This window comes from Belonocnema kinseyi, chromosome 2 (assembly GCF_010883055.1).
Source record: "Belonocnema kinseyi isolate 2016_QV_RU_SX_M_011 chromosome 2, B_treatae_v1, whole genome shotgun sequence".
Classification (NCBI taxonomy): domain Eukaryota; kingdom Metazoa; phylum Arthropoda; class Insecta; order Hymenoptera; family Cynipidae; genus Belonocnema; species Belonocnema kinseyi.
Genome location: NC_046658.1, coordinates 81,331,972 through 81,347,286, shown reverse-complemented (window position 1 = coordinate 81,347,286; position 15,315 = coordinate 81,331,972). Strand labels below are relative to the sequence as shown.

General features: G+C 35.6%; 1 protein-coding gene across 1 annotated transcript in view; it reads right to left on the bottom strand.

The window, feature by feature from the left end:
* Positions 1 to 1,197: 1,197 nt before the first annotated feature.
* LOC117182739 (microtubule-associated protein futsch) overlaps positions 1,198 to 15,315 on the bottom strand; it is a 151,150-nt gene continuing 137,032 nt past the window's right edge. Inside the window, exons 9-10 of the mRNA XM_033375844.1 lie at positions 6,363 to 15,313; positions 1,198 to 5,130 (exon numbers count right to left, since the gene is read on the bottom strand). Coding sequence (XP_033231735.1) covers positions 4,961 to 5,130; positions 6,363 to 15,313 — 9,121 coding nt within the window. The 3' untranslated portion in view covers positions 1,198 to 4,960. The remainder of the gene's footprint in view (positions 5,131 to 6,362; positions 15,314 to 15,315) is intronic.

The following is a 15,315-nucleotide window of genomic DNA, read 5'->3' as shown; positions in this document are numbered from 1 at the left end:
AATATATACGAGTCAGGCGGCCCGCATTTTTTACGTTTCTATCCCCCCGAAATCAGTCCAAGGCCATTTTAAGGCAACCCCCGACATTTAACTGAAAGCGAGAGTTTGGTGTACTTAATTTATGAAGGTTCCTAATTTCACATTTCACAAGGTTGTAGTTACAAATTGAAATAATAAAAATGTCAGGACAATTACACTATTAAATCTTTACAAATTACAAAATTTTACATTGAAAGCCATTTTACATTTATTGGCAGTTCTAAATTTAATAATTTGAGATCTGAAAATTCTAAACGGTTTGGTTTCAATTTGATTAAGCTTTTAAGTTATTAGCTTTAGATTTGAATATTCCAAATTGTTAAGTTTTTATTTGAAACGTAGAAAATCGTTGCACAATTTTCATTCCATAAGCTTTGTAACTAAATAATTTTTAATTGTGTACCTCCACTATAAAAGCAGAAGATGAATAATTAAAAGTAAATGGTGGTATTAACTATAAAATTGATAAATCAGTAATTGAATAATGTCTTTATTTTTGAATAGTTACAATTTCAGAGTTGTGAATTTTTATTTTAATTTAGTTTTCAATTTCTAATTTGTCAATTCTGAATGATTTTAATTACAAACAAAACAATTTTAATTCCTTTGTATTTTTAGTGTTACAACTTTAAAAATTTCAATCTGAAAATTTTCCATGGCGAGGTTCCTCAACTAAAATATACAGTGAAACCCTTCAATAGCCCTCACTTATATAGTGAGAGAAACCCTTGAACGATTCTAGGGTCAGGCAGTACTTTTAGATGACAATATATAAAAGATTATTCTATTTTGAAAATTGTCAAAAAAAGTTGAGAAAATGAATAACAATCTCTTTCATACAACTGAACTTGCATAATTTTATAACAATTTGATTAAGGGAATATAAATGTTTGTCCGACCAGTTATACGTGTCCGAAGACACCCTATAATTTAAATCATATTTTAAAACTTGTCTTTTTTCCAAAATTTTGACTTAATCTAAAATTGATTGAACTCAAACCTTCTTAATTCCAAATATTTATTATAATTAAAAAACTTCTATATAGTTTTAATGTTAAAAAAATAAAAATATGGAAACGTGAACGCGCGCCCTGCGCGCGTGAATTTCTTACCCCGCTGATTTTCAATCAGAAGGTAAAGAATATAGTTGAAGCATTCTAAGGTATGGTTTATATTTATTATATTATTCCTTTTATTATATAGCATAACATTGTTATTTCTATTACAATAATCATAGCACCATAAACACTCCACAGTAAATTTTTATAATTCGATACTCGAAAACGCGATGAGTCGGTGCACTTTCAGGAATGAGAACAGAATGGATGACTAGAGCTTCTTTTGCATCGTAGGAAATATTTTGCATAATTACTGACTAGAGTATCGCGTATCCGAAAATCTCACAGTTCTAAACAAAGGATTTCTGATATGAGAACATATCGATCAACGATTAAGCTGTGTCTGCAATTGATCATACTATATCACGCGAGAAAAAAAATGAAGCTGACAGACCGGGCGCTTATTTTGCTTTAGCATCAGAAATCCTCTGTTCAGAAACATAACATGCGGAAAGATAAAATCTTGGACGCAAAAAATTTTAGTTGGATGTCTCGTCTTAGGCCAGAGAATTTGTTATTTTAAACATACAATTATAATAAACATTGGGTGGAATATTAAAGTCAGTTCAATATTTTTTTAATTTGTATTATTTTTCCGTTTTTAAAAGAGAAAATTTTCCCTCTTTTATGAGAAATTTTTCACTTTGCTCTCCCAACACCGGCGATGTATCTTCCGCAACACCGGATACGCAATTATATGCCAATAAATTGATTGAAATACAATTTCGTCGTTCCCATTCCTTACAGGCGAACCACAGTTATAATTTTTTCCCTGCATTTGTCGAGTATATCTTTAACGGTTACCTTTTTTTGCCGTTCATCATGTCATAGCTTCATTCCTAAATTATTGATTTCTCTGAAAGCTCGCAAGCTAATTTAATGTTTCGCTTTTAATTTATCAGTGTATAATAGTTCTGATTTCTTCAATCGACACTGTGTAAGTTATAGTTTTATTTGATAATTTTAACATCCTACCTAGATAGCTGGTCATTATTACTCATCAATAAATAATACATAAGTGCATACTTTATCTCTTTTTCCTTCCGCTCAATTTTTAGGTATGTACCATCTATTTTTGACCTCGCACGTATGTAGGTATGTATGTTATAAAAAGCTTTAGCCCGCGAAATGAAAGAAAATGACGACAATGATGATGACGTCTGAGACAATAATCACTTTAAAACTTAGTAATATAGCAATAATTCATAATAGCTTTATAGTAAATATAACTCGATGTCTGTCGATTATTACTTTCTCATCTCTAAACACACTTACAAGGTGACAAATCGATCTTTTAAATAATGTCTATACCATAAAAGGCAATCAGGATTTAAAATAAAACTAGAATTTCAAATTAACTATACACTTGAAGACTTCTTTTTGAAAATGTTGGTAGTCACCTTGTGGTCATTCATTCTTTAGACTTCCTTCCAACACAGGTTAATAAAATGTTACTTAGCTGTTTATCACTCAATTACAAAATATATTTCATCTACGTGAATGAAGGAATAGAATATATCTACAAGTATATGACAATTTTTAATAAATTGAAAAAAATAAATAAAAACTATAAGAAAACGAGTATATAATGTATCAGTTTACAAATTACATGAAATATAAAATTTAATCTACTTCCTAGAGCCACCAGAAAAAAAGAGGCGGTCAGTAGAAAAATCTAACTGCTACTTTTTAACCCCACCGAGTTCAAACTTCTGTGACCCTGATCTCCATGAAAAATTATCACCACAATGAATCTATCAGTGAATTCTGAATCCTTATCTTTCATAACGCATTCTATTGATCTAGGTAAAAATCTTAGTCGTTAAACTCTGTCTACAGACATTCAAATTTCCATATAACTTTAAATCCACGTATACCATTTTTCTGCTCTTTCTCGAATCTTCAATAATTTTTTAAATTTCAATAGTATTAAAATCTTCGAATTTCAACTGTATGTAAAATTTGTATTTTACTTACGCTCTCCCAGGTTAGAAAGAAGCTTCAATTCAAGATTAAAATAATTTTAAACTGAGAATCGCTCAAAAGAATATTTTAATAGTTAGATTATTTATATAATATATAACGAGGCGAACAATGAATAAATTCAGCTTATTGAGAGTTATGTAAATAATACAAATTGAAATTGCAAATTTCTCTCTCATTGTATTTTCAATCATTGACTCAAATTTTTTTTCCTACCGCTAAGGGATATTCGTTACGATGTTCATCATCGTCATCATCATTATCATCATCAGTGCGTCATCATAATGCGTTATCACCTTCATTATCGTAGCCGCCACCCAATCCTCATCATTATCACTGTAAATCTTATCGTTGACAGAGGAATAAGTACAAAAGTTCAATCACTTTTTTTTGGATTTTCCTAGTCATTTACCTCCTCATACTCTTCTATAATCTATTATTATGTAAGTAATTTTAAGTTTTCTAGAAGTAGATCTTTCGATTTTGCTGTATCACTGACAATTTTAAACCAATATTCTTGATTCTGTCAGTCATCCAGCAATCGAAATTATCGTTATATTAGAATTATCGTTATCATTAGATCGCGGTGTGTCCTTTGGATGGATGTTATGCGACTTGTGCTACTGAACGGAACGTTGTTCGAACTTCACATAAATTGGAAATGGTTTCCACGGATTTATTGATAGTCTATATGTCTACTTTCGGAAAGTCTTTCCATTTCAGGAAGTGGCTTGTACTCGGCTACAGTATTGATCGTTTGCATCTTTCTTTCCTTTAAGATGTACAAAAAAGGCAGAAAACATTTTAATATGAACTTCCACTTGAACCAAATCAACACTTGATTTACAAGCAGCCATTTACAAATAGAGAAATCTCTTATTTGAATTCTTATTATAAGATTGAATCTCGGTTGTCTCAATCAAGTATTAGATTCAAGAATATTTTCCCGAATGAACATTCCACTCTACCTTGTTGATCGAGGAGAGAATGAGAGGAGAGAAATCCGCGTGAAAAGCACATCTCGTTCATGAAGGCGATCGATAACGATTGTTTCGCGTCGGAGAATTTGAAAATCCTAAATAAATTTATTAGGTTAACTAGTACATTATGCGCTGAATCAGTCCCATAAAACGGAAAGTCTTAACTACAGGTCAACTCGAGGTCACTTCGGTGCATTTCTCCCTATAGCTTCAGTCATCATGTTCAATATTCGATTGTTCATGTTCTCTGTATTTCGGTTATGCAATCACCATAGCAGTCCTTTAAAAATGTGCATGAGAATATGTCTTGTTTGTGTGCGAGTGAATTGAAGTTTATGTTCTATGTTTGCATATCTGCTCATTAGTATCAATTATGTAGTATTTATCAGTATTATTTTTTCTTTTTAATATAGGCATCGGCAGGTACCACTGTTAATTCAGTTAAGTTAGAAATACCTATCGCCATAATTCAAAACTAGATACTCCGCACACCGTTAGATCAATGCATGTCTTTCTTTTTACATAATTGGGTAAAACTTAATAGAAGAGTTTTGCGAAAATAATTTTCTTTTAATCCCATCCTCTCCTCTCGCAACAAAAAGAGTTTATCCAAGAGGAAGTCAGTGTCTGCCTCACTTTTAGAAATAATAAGCTGTGATTTGAAAATGGATTGCCTGTCCGCATTTTCAGCAGCGAGTACAACCTTTGGGAGCCACGGGACGGGAAAAAGGATTGATCTATGGTCAATCTCTTTGGAATGAATGGTCCAGATTTTAAATCGGAAGTTATTCTGGACGCGGCTCAGAACTCGACTATGAAGGCTGGGCAGGCTGCTATTCCCTAGAATTCAAGTCTGTAAGCACTGCAGCTTGTCTCGTGATCTTGTAGATTAATCGTGCACCTGGACGCCGATGGGGAAAGGTCTATGTGGTGAGCTGCTAACGCCTCTTCGTTATCTGCCACCCAATATCCCAAAGTGTCTGTGTCGTAGGTTGGAATCATTGTCACCTCTGAAATCAAATTAAATAAAAGATGTCAAATTTTGCACTCTTTAGGCCTGTCTTTTAAAAATAATTGAAAAATGGGTAAAAAAAATGAGGGTAGTGTTTAGTATCATTTTAGGCTAATAGCTATTACAAAGCTATCAAGAGGATGATAATCTATGTGGGAATTACTAATCTTGATTAGTTTAATTTGATTAACAAATAGTTAAATTTACAATACTTAGCCGTAAAATTTAGATAATAAGTTTTAGAATCCAAGATCATAAACAATATAATCCATGTTTTAGTGGCATCCGTTGTAAAATAAATAAAAGAAAATAAAAAAGTATGACAAGGTGAGATCCAATTATTACGGAAAATTAATTGATTGTTAAAAGAAAATTTTCCGAACCACCGGTCAAAATAAATTAACTAATTTCTTAGTCTAATAATATAGAGATTAATCATGCTTAAATAATTCAGTTTTACAGAGAATGAAATTCCATACCCGAAAATGCGGATCATTGTTTCGCCTTATATTCGGAAAAACTGAATTCAAATTAAAGTCGACCATTTGAAATAGTGCCAAACTAGTTAACAAGTATCAAATTTTAAATGTTTAAATATCTCTTGAGTTCCACAAAAAAATACCTCTTGTTCTTTTTGTTATTTCTTGCATCGTTTACGAAAAAATTTGAAATTATAACTAGAAGAATAATTTTTTAGCTCAATAAATGTTTTAGTCCACATAAAACTGACAGGATGCCTTTTTATATTAGCTGAAGCTTTTCAAAAATATTAGCAGAAATAGTAATCTGTGGTTTCCCTAAAAGCCATTTTTTCATATTTTTAAAATTAAAAGAAAAAAATAAAGAAGATTTCCTGAAAACTCCCACCGTTTTATTTTTTCCAAATTTATTTAAAGTGTTTCCTTATTATATAGAAACGATACAAGATATCAAAAAAGAGTAAAATGTATTTTTGCACAACATTTCTAAATGTATAATTTTGTCTAAATATTTTTTTGTACCTCTCATTGTTTCTGTGAAAAATTCAAAAAGCAATTTCACAAAAATAATTGTTTTCAATGTGAAGCACTCTTTTACCGAGATCGTAGCGCTCTCGGTCTGTACGAAAAATTTGAAGTTAATGCTCTTTAATTAATACTCCCATTATCCATAGCATCTAATAAGATAACAAAAAGCAAAAAATTCATCCCCTCCTTTATTCCATTTGATAAATTTTGTATAGAAACTTACCTAAATCTTTATCCTCCCAGGTTTTCTTTGCCTCAAGTAAAGCATCATAGACTTCACGACTAGGTTCCGTGCCACTGAAGACGTAGTACCTAGCCCTAATTCTTTTGAAGAAGTCTAAAGACGTGTAGTAGGAATTTCCATGATGAGGAACATAGGTCAAATCCATATAAACTGGCTGAATTTTATTCTTGGAGTCCTTCAACTTCTTTTCATTTTTACCCGGACTTTCTGAACGTTTTTTATTCTTTATATTTTCTGAAATGACCTTTTTTGTCTGCTTTCGTTCCTTTTTCGGTGTTCCAGGAGATCCTTTATTTGAAACTTCATTCGGCACTGGTGCTGGAGAGGGCAACCTTAGTGGCTCCCCCCAGTCACTAATAACATCAAAGTTGAGACTATCGGGGGATAAATCACAAGAACTACTGCTTGGTTGACATGGACTCCGTAGATTAAACTTTCGTGGTCGCTTTGGTGAAGGTAGACCTAAAGGAGTTCCCCATCCTTCTATAGGATCCTTCATAGATTCAGCTTTATCATCCTTAGTGTTATCTTGAGAATCAGTAGAAGTTGAAGTACTTTCCCTCGTATCTTTCAGTTCCAACAAAACTTTATCCGAATCCAAGTCGGCTTCATCGATATATTTCTTGGAACCTGCCTTATGACTGAAACCACTAGCGAATTCTTTTTCAACTGTCAATACTTTGGTAGGTTTCTCACTTTCAGAAGGTAGAGGATCACTGAATCGGACAGCTGTTTCAGTTTTTGAAACAGAAGTTGGAAGTTCACCATAGAAGCTGCTTATCATAGATTCGTGTTCAAAATTACGAGGGGAGTGGCCAATATGAGAGGTAGTTGAAAGTGGTGAACTTGGAGGCTCATCATCAGAATAGGTATGCCTTTCTTCACTACTACCCCAAATGTGAGTAGCTGCCCTACTGTGTCCACTACTTAGATCACTCCGAGGACTGATTGGTCCAGCGTCTCTTTCACTCAGTATATCGGAACCAGAACTAGGGACTCGTTGAAGATCAGCTGATTTCGGATCATCAATCGTGCTTCCCATACTAACAGGTACATGGTCATCAACCTTAACATCTGTTTTTTCCGTAATGACGATGGTTTCACCCTTTTCATTGGTAGCCTCCGTTACCTCTTTAGTAGTGGTGATAATATCTCCATCATCAGACATAGTTCTAGTGGTTGTAATGATTGTTCTCAAGACTTCACCTGATCGGAAACCTTCAGGAGTACTGGTTCGCGATCTACCTTCCAATCTCCGGTCAGGTGTCGATCTTCCTGAAGGATAATGATGAGCAGGTGCTCCGTCCCTATTCAAAGGAGACACAGGAATGTCAGGTGTAGATTTTCCAGTGGATCCACTATAAGCTATATCTTTGGGTAAGGATATATCAGGAGAAGATTTCCCAGATAAACTCTTGTCATCAGACACAAGATCCTTTATCAAAGGAGAGAGTGAGTGCTGTAACCGTTCAGCAGATATTTTATCAAGCACTTCTAATTTTTCTTCCAATTTTGAATCAGGTGTCGACTTTCCAGAATCATAGAAAAATTTTACATCAGGTGTGGAAACACCAGAAGTCGTAGTTAAAGTCGTAGCTGTTTCTTTCATAACCTTATCTGACTTTGAAACCTCTGTTTTTATCTCTGATACTTTTCCTGATTTTTCTGCTTGTGACGAGTCAATAAGCTTATCAAGTAATTCTTCTCTTTCGAGGACATCATTAGATTCTGTCACATCTTTCATGGTCGTAACTTTGCCATTTGAGTCAGTAACAGTCGTAACAGTTGTCACGATTCTTTTGACATCACTTGTGATTTCAGGAGTACTTTCTCTGCTTATTACCTTCGTCACAAATTCCGAATTAGATTTAGAACTCTCTGTAACTTCCGCTTGTCCTTCGCGAGATATAATGTATGTGTAAAGCTCTGGTTTTCCAATTTCAGAGGTAGTACCTTTGTCTCCAGAACCTTCATCGATTATAACAGTTGTTGTAGTTTTGGTTGTTACAGTTTCGAGGATCTCTGGTTCTTCTTCATATACGATGACCTCTCGTTTCGCATCTGTTGGTAAATCATCAAGGCTTTCAGCTTGATCAAAATGGCTTACCAAGTGGGTTGTCTTCAAAACCGTTGTTTTTACTGCAGAAAGGTCTTCCTCAGACTCAGGTCCAAGATCTTTATCGACAGTTCTCCCTGTACTTGAGATTTCTTGATCATCCGCGGCTTTAATTTCCTGCTTCTTTTCAGTAACTTCTTGAGAAGTAGTACCCGTGGTACTAGTCACATCGGATTCAGGAGTATCAGCACGTCCACCAAGATCAGGTGTTGATTTGCCAGACAAGGTCGTTATATGCGTCGTTCGCATTTCCGTCATGCCACCAACAAATGCTTTATGGAATGGACTTTCATAATCTGCAACATAAGGAATCGACTTGGCCATTTTTTCATCCAAGTGTTTAATTTCTGGGGTTGAATATCCAGAAGACTTTATATCTGGAGTGGACAATAATGACCGCTCAAAAGAATCTTCGGGCTCTTCCTCCAAAAATAACAACTTGTCGATTACATTTTCTCTTGATAATTTCTTAATGTAAATGAATTCGTCTATGATTTCTAAAATAATGTATCTTGGCACTCCTGTTTTGTTGATGACTTCTTGGAGGGATGTCTCCGTAATTTTCTTTCCCTTGCTTATGTAGTCTTCTAACAAAAGAGTTTTTACTTCTGTACGCTTTTCTTCTGATATCGATATTTCCTCAGGTATTTGCGTTTCTAATAGATCCGTACTTTGTTGGAAAGATACTCGAGATACCGAAGTTCCTGGTTCGGGACTCGGACTAGGACTTTTAGAAACAGATTTCAGAGATTTGAAATCCTGTTCAACCATGCTTGATTTGCTCTCAATATTCTCCCTCTTAATATCATTTGTCATAAAATCTTGATCCTTAATACTAGCTAAACTAGATTCCCTTGAATCAGGCAACACAATGGCATCTTTTGATCCGGAACTTTTTGTATCAGTTGGCTGTGATTCAGTAATAGTATCTATTTCCTTAAAAGAAGATTTTACAAGCTCTAAAATATCACTTTCGAGAATGTTTTGTCTCGTTAAATTTTTTACTAGAATAATCTCTTCGACAATCGCAATAATAATGCTCCTCGAAACTAACTTTATATTCGCAATTTCATCCGCAGCTTCCAGTGACAACTTCTTATGCTTCTCAATATACTCTTCAGAGATATATTTTTCTATATTTGCTAATTTCTCTGCCGATAGTTCCTCTGCCGATAGTTCCTCTGACTTATCTCCTCTTTCTGAATGCGAAATTTCTTGTTCTTCCTGGCCAAATCCAATAATAGTATCTCTAGGAATGTTCAATTTTAAAAGTATCTCTTCAATTGCAAAGATTATCACTGACCTTGAAACCGAACGAGTTGCACTCATTTCATCCAACATTTGTGCACTTACTTTCTGCTTTTTGCCTACACATTCATTTAGTACATAACTCTCTATTTCCTCTCTTTCCTCAGGTTTAAGATGCAGAACGTCTTTTACATCAGGTACTATTTGCAACTTCTCTTCACTGAATCGTCTCAATAAATGCATTTCTACTTCATTCTGCTTTCTAGAAGCAACCTTCTCTGAAACATCCGCTGACATTTCGCTAACTGTCAAGCTTCCTTTTCTAGGTTCTGTCAGTTTTTCCAATGAAGATTTCATTTCATCCTTTTCTTCCAAGATGTTTGTTTTCGAAGGGGCTTCCAGAGCCCCCTTTACTTGGTCTAGAAGATTAATTTTTTCACTTGGTTTATCTTCAAACACACTTGCTGCTCTAGATCGACCCAAGGGTGTCTTCTCCCCTCCTTCAAATAAACTGTGTGATCGCGAACGATCTTTAGGCGTTCGATCCTCGATTGGTGACTCTGCCCTAGATAACTTGGGATCATAAGCATCTAACTTTTGTACTTTCTCAGTTTCATATGAAACGCCAGGTGATCTTGACTTATCTAGCACTTCGTTTCCATCTCCTTTTTCGCTGACAATACTAGATGTCCTAGATCTGGATATCTTCTCATCAGGGTTTTCACTAACAAAACTTGAAGTCCTAGATCTTATTTCCTCTTTATTAGAATCCTTTAGACTAATTTTTTCTTCAGCTTTAGTACTGCTAACACTTGATGTTCTTGACCTGTCATGGTTTTGAACTTTCAATTCTTCTTTTCTCAGGTCGTGCTCAAGCTTTTCTACAATCATACTCGGTGATAAAGATTGTGTAAAAGCTTGGTCTCCTTCATGATCAAACTTATCTCCATCAATGCTAGACGACTTAGACCTATCACATCCATCTTTCTCATCGGATTTTTCACTAATTGTACTCGGTGACTTGGTTCGGTCAATGGAATCCTCGTCTAGCTTATCGCTTATCAGACTAGCTGATCTGAGATGCTCAACATAGTCTTTTTCTGATTTATCATCATGCTTAAGATCTGCCAGAAAAGATGGCTTTCCTAATGGTTCTGGTGTTAAATTTTCGCTCACGATACTCGAAGATCTAGACTTCCTAACTTCAACCAAATCTATTTCAATATCTTGTTCACCAACAATGCTAGGTGACTTTGATCGATCGGCAAGTTCCTTTTTATCAGGTTGAACATCTGTTGCTATTATTTGAATTGGATCAACTGATTTCTTTATAACTTGTTTATCACTGACGATGCTAGATGATCTAGATTTAATAGTTGCATCATCCAAAAAACCTTTCTCACTTAACTCATCGCCTGCGATAGTAGGAGACTTTGAAGGATCAGTCGATTTTATTTCTGCCTTTACAATTGAAATACTAGAAGTTCTAGATTTCGTAATTGCTTCTTCTACTAAATCACCAGCAATACTTGGAGACTTTGAGCGATTAGCTGCTTCTTTCTCATCTGTTTTTTCAGCTGTTGCAGATTTAATTTGATCAGAAATATCCTTTTCATCTACTTTTACGCTAGCCACACCCATCAATTTCGATTTGTCAGTTTCATCTTCCAAATCTTTAACACTAGTCTTATCGCCTTCGACATTGGGTGATCTGGAACGATCTACTGATCCCTTATCGCTCAGCTTATCACTAATGTCTGCTGTAGCTAGTTTGATTTTATTAGTATCGTGATTCTCGCTAGCAAAACTTGACGACATTACATCCTCGAATAAATCTTTTTCGGTAAACTTATCACCGGGAATGATTTGAGATTTGGGTCTTAAATAAGCTTCCTTTTCATCAGACTTATCAGTTAAAGCTGCTGACTTGACTTTATCATAAAGTTCTTTAGTATCTGGTTCTTCACCTGAAATACTTGAAGATCTAGATCTGGCAGTAGCTTCATAAATCAAATCTTTGTCACCACGCCCTTTCATATCTATTATATCAGAAGGTTTCTTGGTCTCTGATTTTTCACTAGCAATACCAGACTTATCACCCGTAATGTTAGGAGATTTTTCTTGATCAGATAATTCCTGATCGCGACGAGAATCCTTTGCTGGCTGTGCTTTCTCACTGGCGATACTCGAAGATCTGGATCTGATATTAGCTCCATCAATTACTTCTTTGTCAACAGGCGTTTCACCAACAATACCGGAATATTTTAAATAATCAGAAGGTTGCTTATCATGATAGGAATCCTTAACTGGATATGCTTTTTCACTGGTGATGTCCGAAGGTCTGGATCTACTTGTAGCTTCATCAATCAATTCTTTATCACTAAGCTTATCACCAGCAATGCTGCCAGTTTTTAATAGCTCAGATGGTTCCTTATCATGGTGGAAATCTATTACCGAATGTGCTTTCTCACTGGAAATACTCGAAGATCTGGATCTAATTGTAGCTTCACCAATCAATTCTTTATCACCTAGCTTATCACCAGCAATGCTAGGAGATTTTTGTTGCTCAGATGATTCCTTGTCATGATGGGAATCCTTTACTAGATGTGCTTTCTCACTGGAGATACTCGAAGATCTGGATCTAATTGTAGCTTCATCAATTAATTCTTTATCACTGAGCTTATCACCAGCAATGCTAGGAGATTTATGTTGCTCATATGATTCCTTGTCATGATAGGAATCATTTACTGAATGTGCTTTCTCACTGGCAATACTCGAAGATCTGGATCTAATTGTAGCTTCATCAATCAATTCTTTATCACCGAGCTTATCACCAGCAATGCTAGGAGATTTTTGTAGGTCAGATGGTTCCTTATCATGAAGCGAATCCTTTACTGGATGTGCTTTCTCACTAGCAATACTCGAAGATCTGGATCTAATTGTAGCTTCATCAATCAATTCTTTATCACCGAGCTTATCACCAGCCATGCTAGGACATTTTTGTTGCTCAGATGATTCCTTGTCATGATGGGAATCCTTTACTAGATGTGCTTTCTCACTGGAGATACTCGAAGATCTGGATCTAATTGTAGCTTCATCAATTAATTCTTTATCACTGAGCTTATCACCAGCAATGCTAGGAGATTTATGTTGCTCATATGATTCCTTGTCATGATGGGAATCATTTACTGAATGTGCTTTCTCACTGGCAATACTCGAAGATCTGGATCTAATCGTAGCCTCATCAATCAATTCTTTATCACTAGACTTATCACCAGCAATGCTGGGAAATTTTTGTTGGTCAGATGGTTCCTTATCATGAAGGGAATCCTTTACTGGATGTGCTTTCTCACTGGCGATACTCGAAGATCTGGATCTAATAGTAGGTTCATCAATCAATTCTTTATCACTAGAATTATCACCACAATTATCACCAGCAATGCTAGGAGATTTTTGTAGGTCAGATGGTTCCTTATCATGAAGCGAATCCTTTGCTGGATGTGCTTTCTCACTAGCAATACTCGAAGATCTGGATCTAATTGTAGCTTCATCAATCAACTCTTTATCACCGAGCTTATCAACAGCAATGCTAGGAGATTTTTGTTGGTCAGATAGTTCCTCATCATGAAGGGAATCCTTTACTGGATGTGCTTTCTCACTGGCGATACTCGAAGATCTGGATCTAATAGTAGCTTCATTGATCAATTCTTTATCAACGAGCTTATCAGCTGCAATGCAAGGAGATTTTTGTGGGTCAGATGGTTCCTTATCATGAAGCGAATCCTTTACTGGATGTGCTTTCTCACTAGCAATACTCGAAGATCTGGATCTAATTGTAGCTTCATCAATCAATTCTTTATCACCGAGCTTATCAACAGCAATGCTAGGAGATTTTTGTTGCTCAGATGATTCCTTGTCATGATGGGAATCCTTTGCCTTGGCGATACTCGAAGATCTGGATCTAATAGTAGGATCATCAATTAATTCTTTATCACCGAGCTTATCACCAGCAATGCTAGGAGATTTTTGTTGGTGAGATGGTTCCTTATCATGGTGGAAATCCATTACTGGATGTGCTTTCTCACTGGAAATACTCGAAGATCTGGATTTAATTGTAGCTTCATCAATCAATTCTTTATCACCGAGCTTATCACCAGCAATGCTAGGAGATTTTTGTTGCTCAGATGATTCCTTGTCATGATGGGAATCCTTTACTAGATGTGCTTTCTCATTGGAGATACTCGAAGATCTGGATCTAATTGTAGCTTCATCAATTAATTCTTTATCACCGAGCTTATCACCAGCAATGCTAGGAGATTTATGTTGCTCATATAATTCCTTGTCATGATAGGAATCATCTACTGAACGTGCTTTCTCACTGGCAATACTCGAAGATCTGGATCTAATCGTAGCCTCATCAATCAATTCTTTATCACTAGACTTATCACCAGGAATGCTGGGAAATTTTTGTTGGTCAGATGGTTCCTTATCATGAAGGGAATCTTTTACTGGATGTGCTTTCTCACTGGCGATACTCGAAGATCTGGATCCAATAGTAGGTTCATCAATCAATTCTTTATCACCAGAATTATCACCAGCAATGCTAGGAGATTTTTGTTGGTCAGATGGTTCCTTATCATGAAGGGAATCCTTTACTGGATGTGCTTTCTCACTGGCAATACTCGAAGATCTGGATCTAATTGTAGCTTTATCAATCAATTCTTTATCACTGAGCTTATCACCAGCAATGCTAGGAGATTTTTGTTGCTCAGATGATTCCTTGTCATGATGGGAATCCTTTACTGGATGTGCTTTCTCACTGGCTATACTCGAAGATATGGATCTAATTGTAGCTTCATCAATCAATTTTTTATCACCAGCAATGCTAGGCGATTTTAATTGGTCAGATGTTTCCTTTTCATGATGGGACTCCTCTACTGAAAGTGCTTTCTCACTGGCGATACTCGAAGATCTGGATCTAATATTAGGTTCATCAATCAATTCTTTACCACCAGACTTATCACCAGCAATGCTAGGAGATTTTTGTTGGTCAGATGATTCCTTGTCATGATGGGAATCTTTTACTGAAAGTGCTTTCTCACTAGCGATACTCGAAGATCTGGATCTAATGGTATCTTCATCAATTAATTCTTTATCGCCGAGCTTATCACCAGCAATGCTAGGAGATTTTTGTAGGTCAGATGGTTCCTTATCATGAAGCGAATCCTTTACTGGATGTGCTTTCTCACTGGCGATACTCGAAGATCTGGATCTAATAGTAGCTTCATTGATCAATTCTTTATCAACGAGCTTATCAGCTGCAATGCAAGGAGATTTTATACGGTCACATGGTTCCTTATCATGGTGGGAATCCTTTACTTCATATGCTTTCTCACTGGCGATACTCGAAGATCTGGATCTAATAGTAGCTTCATCAATCAATTCTTTATCACCAGACTTATCACCAGCAATGCTAGGAGAATTTAGTTGATCAGATGATTCTTTGTCAAGATGCGAATCCTTCCCTGGATGTGCTTTCTCACTGGCGATACTTGAAGATCTGGATCT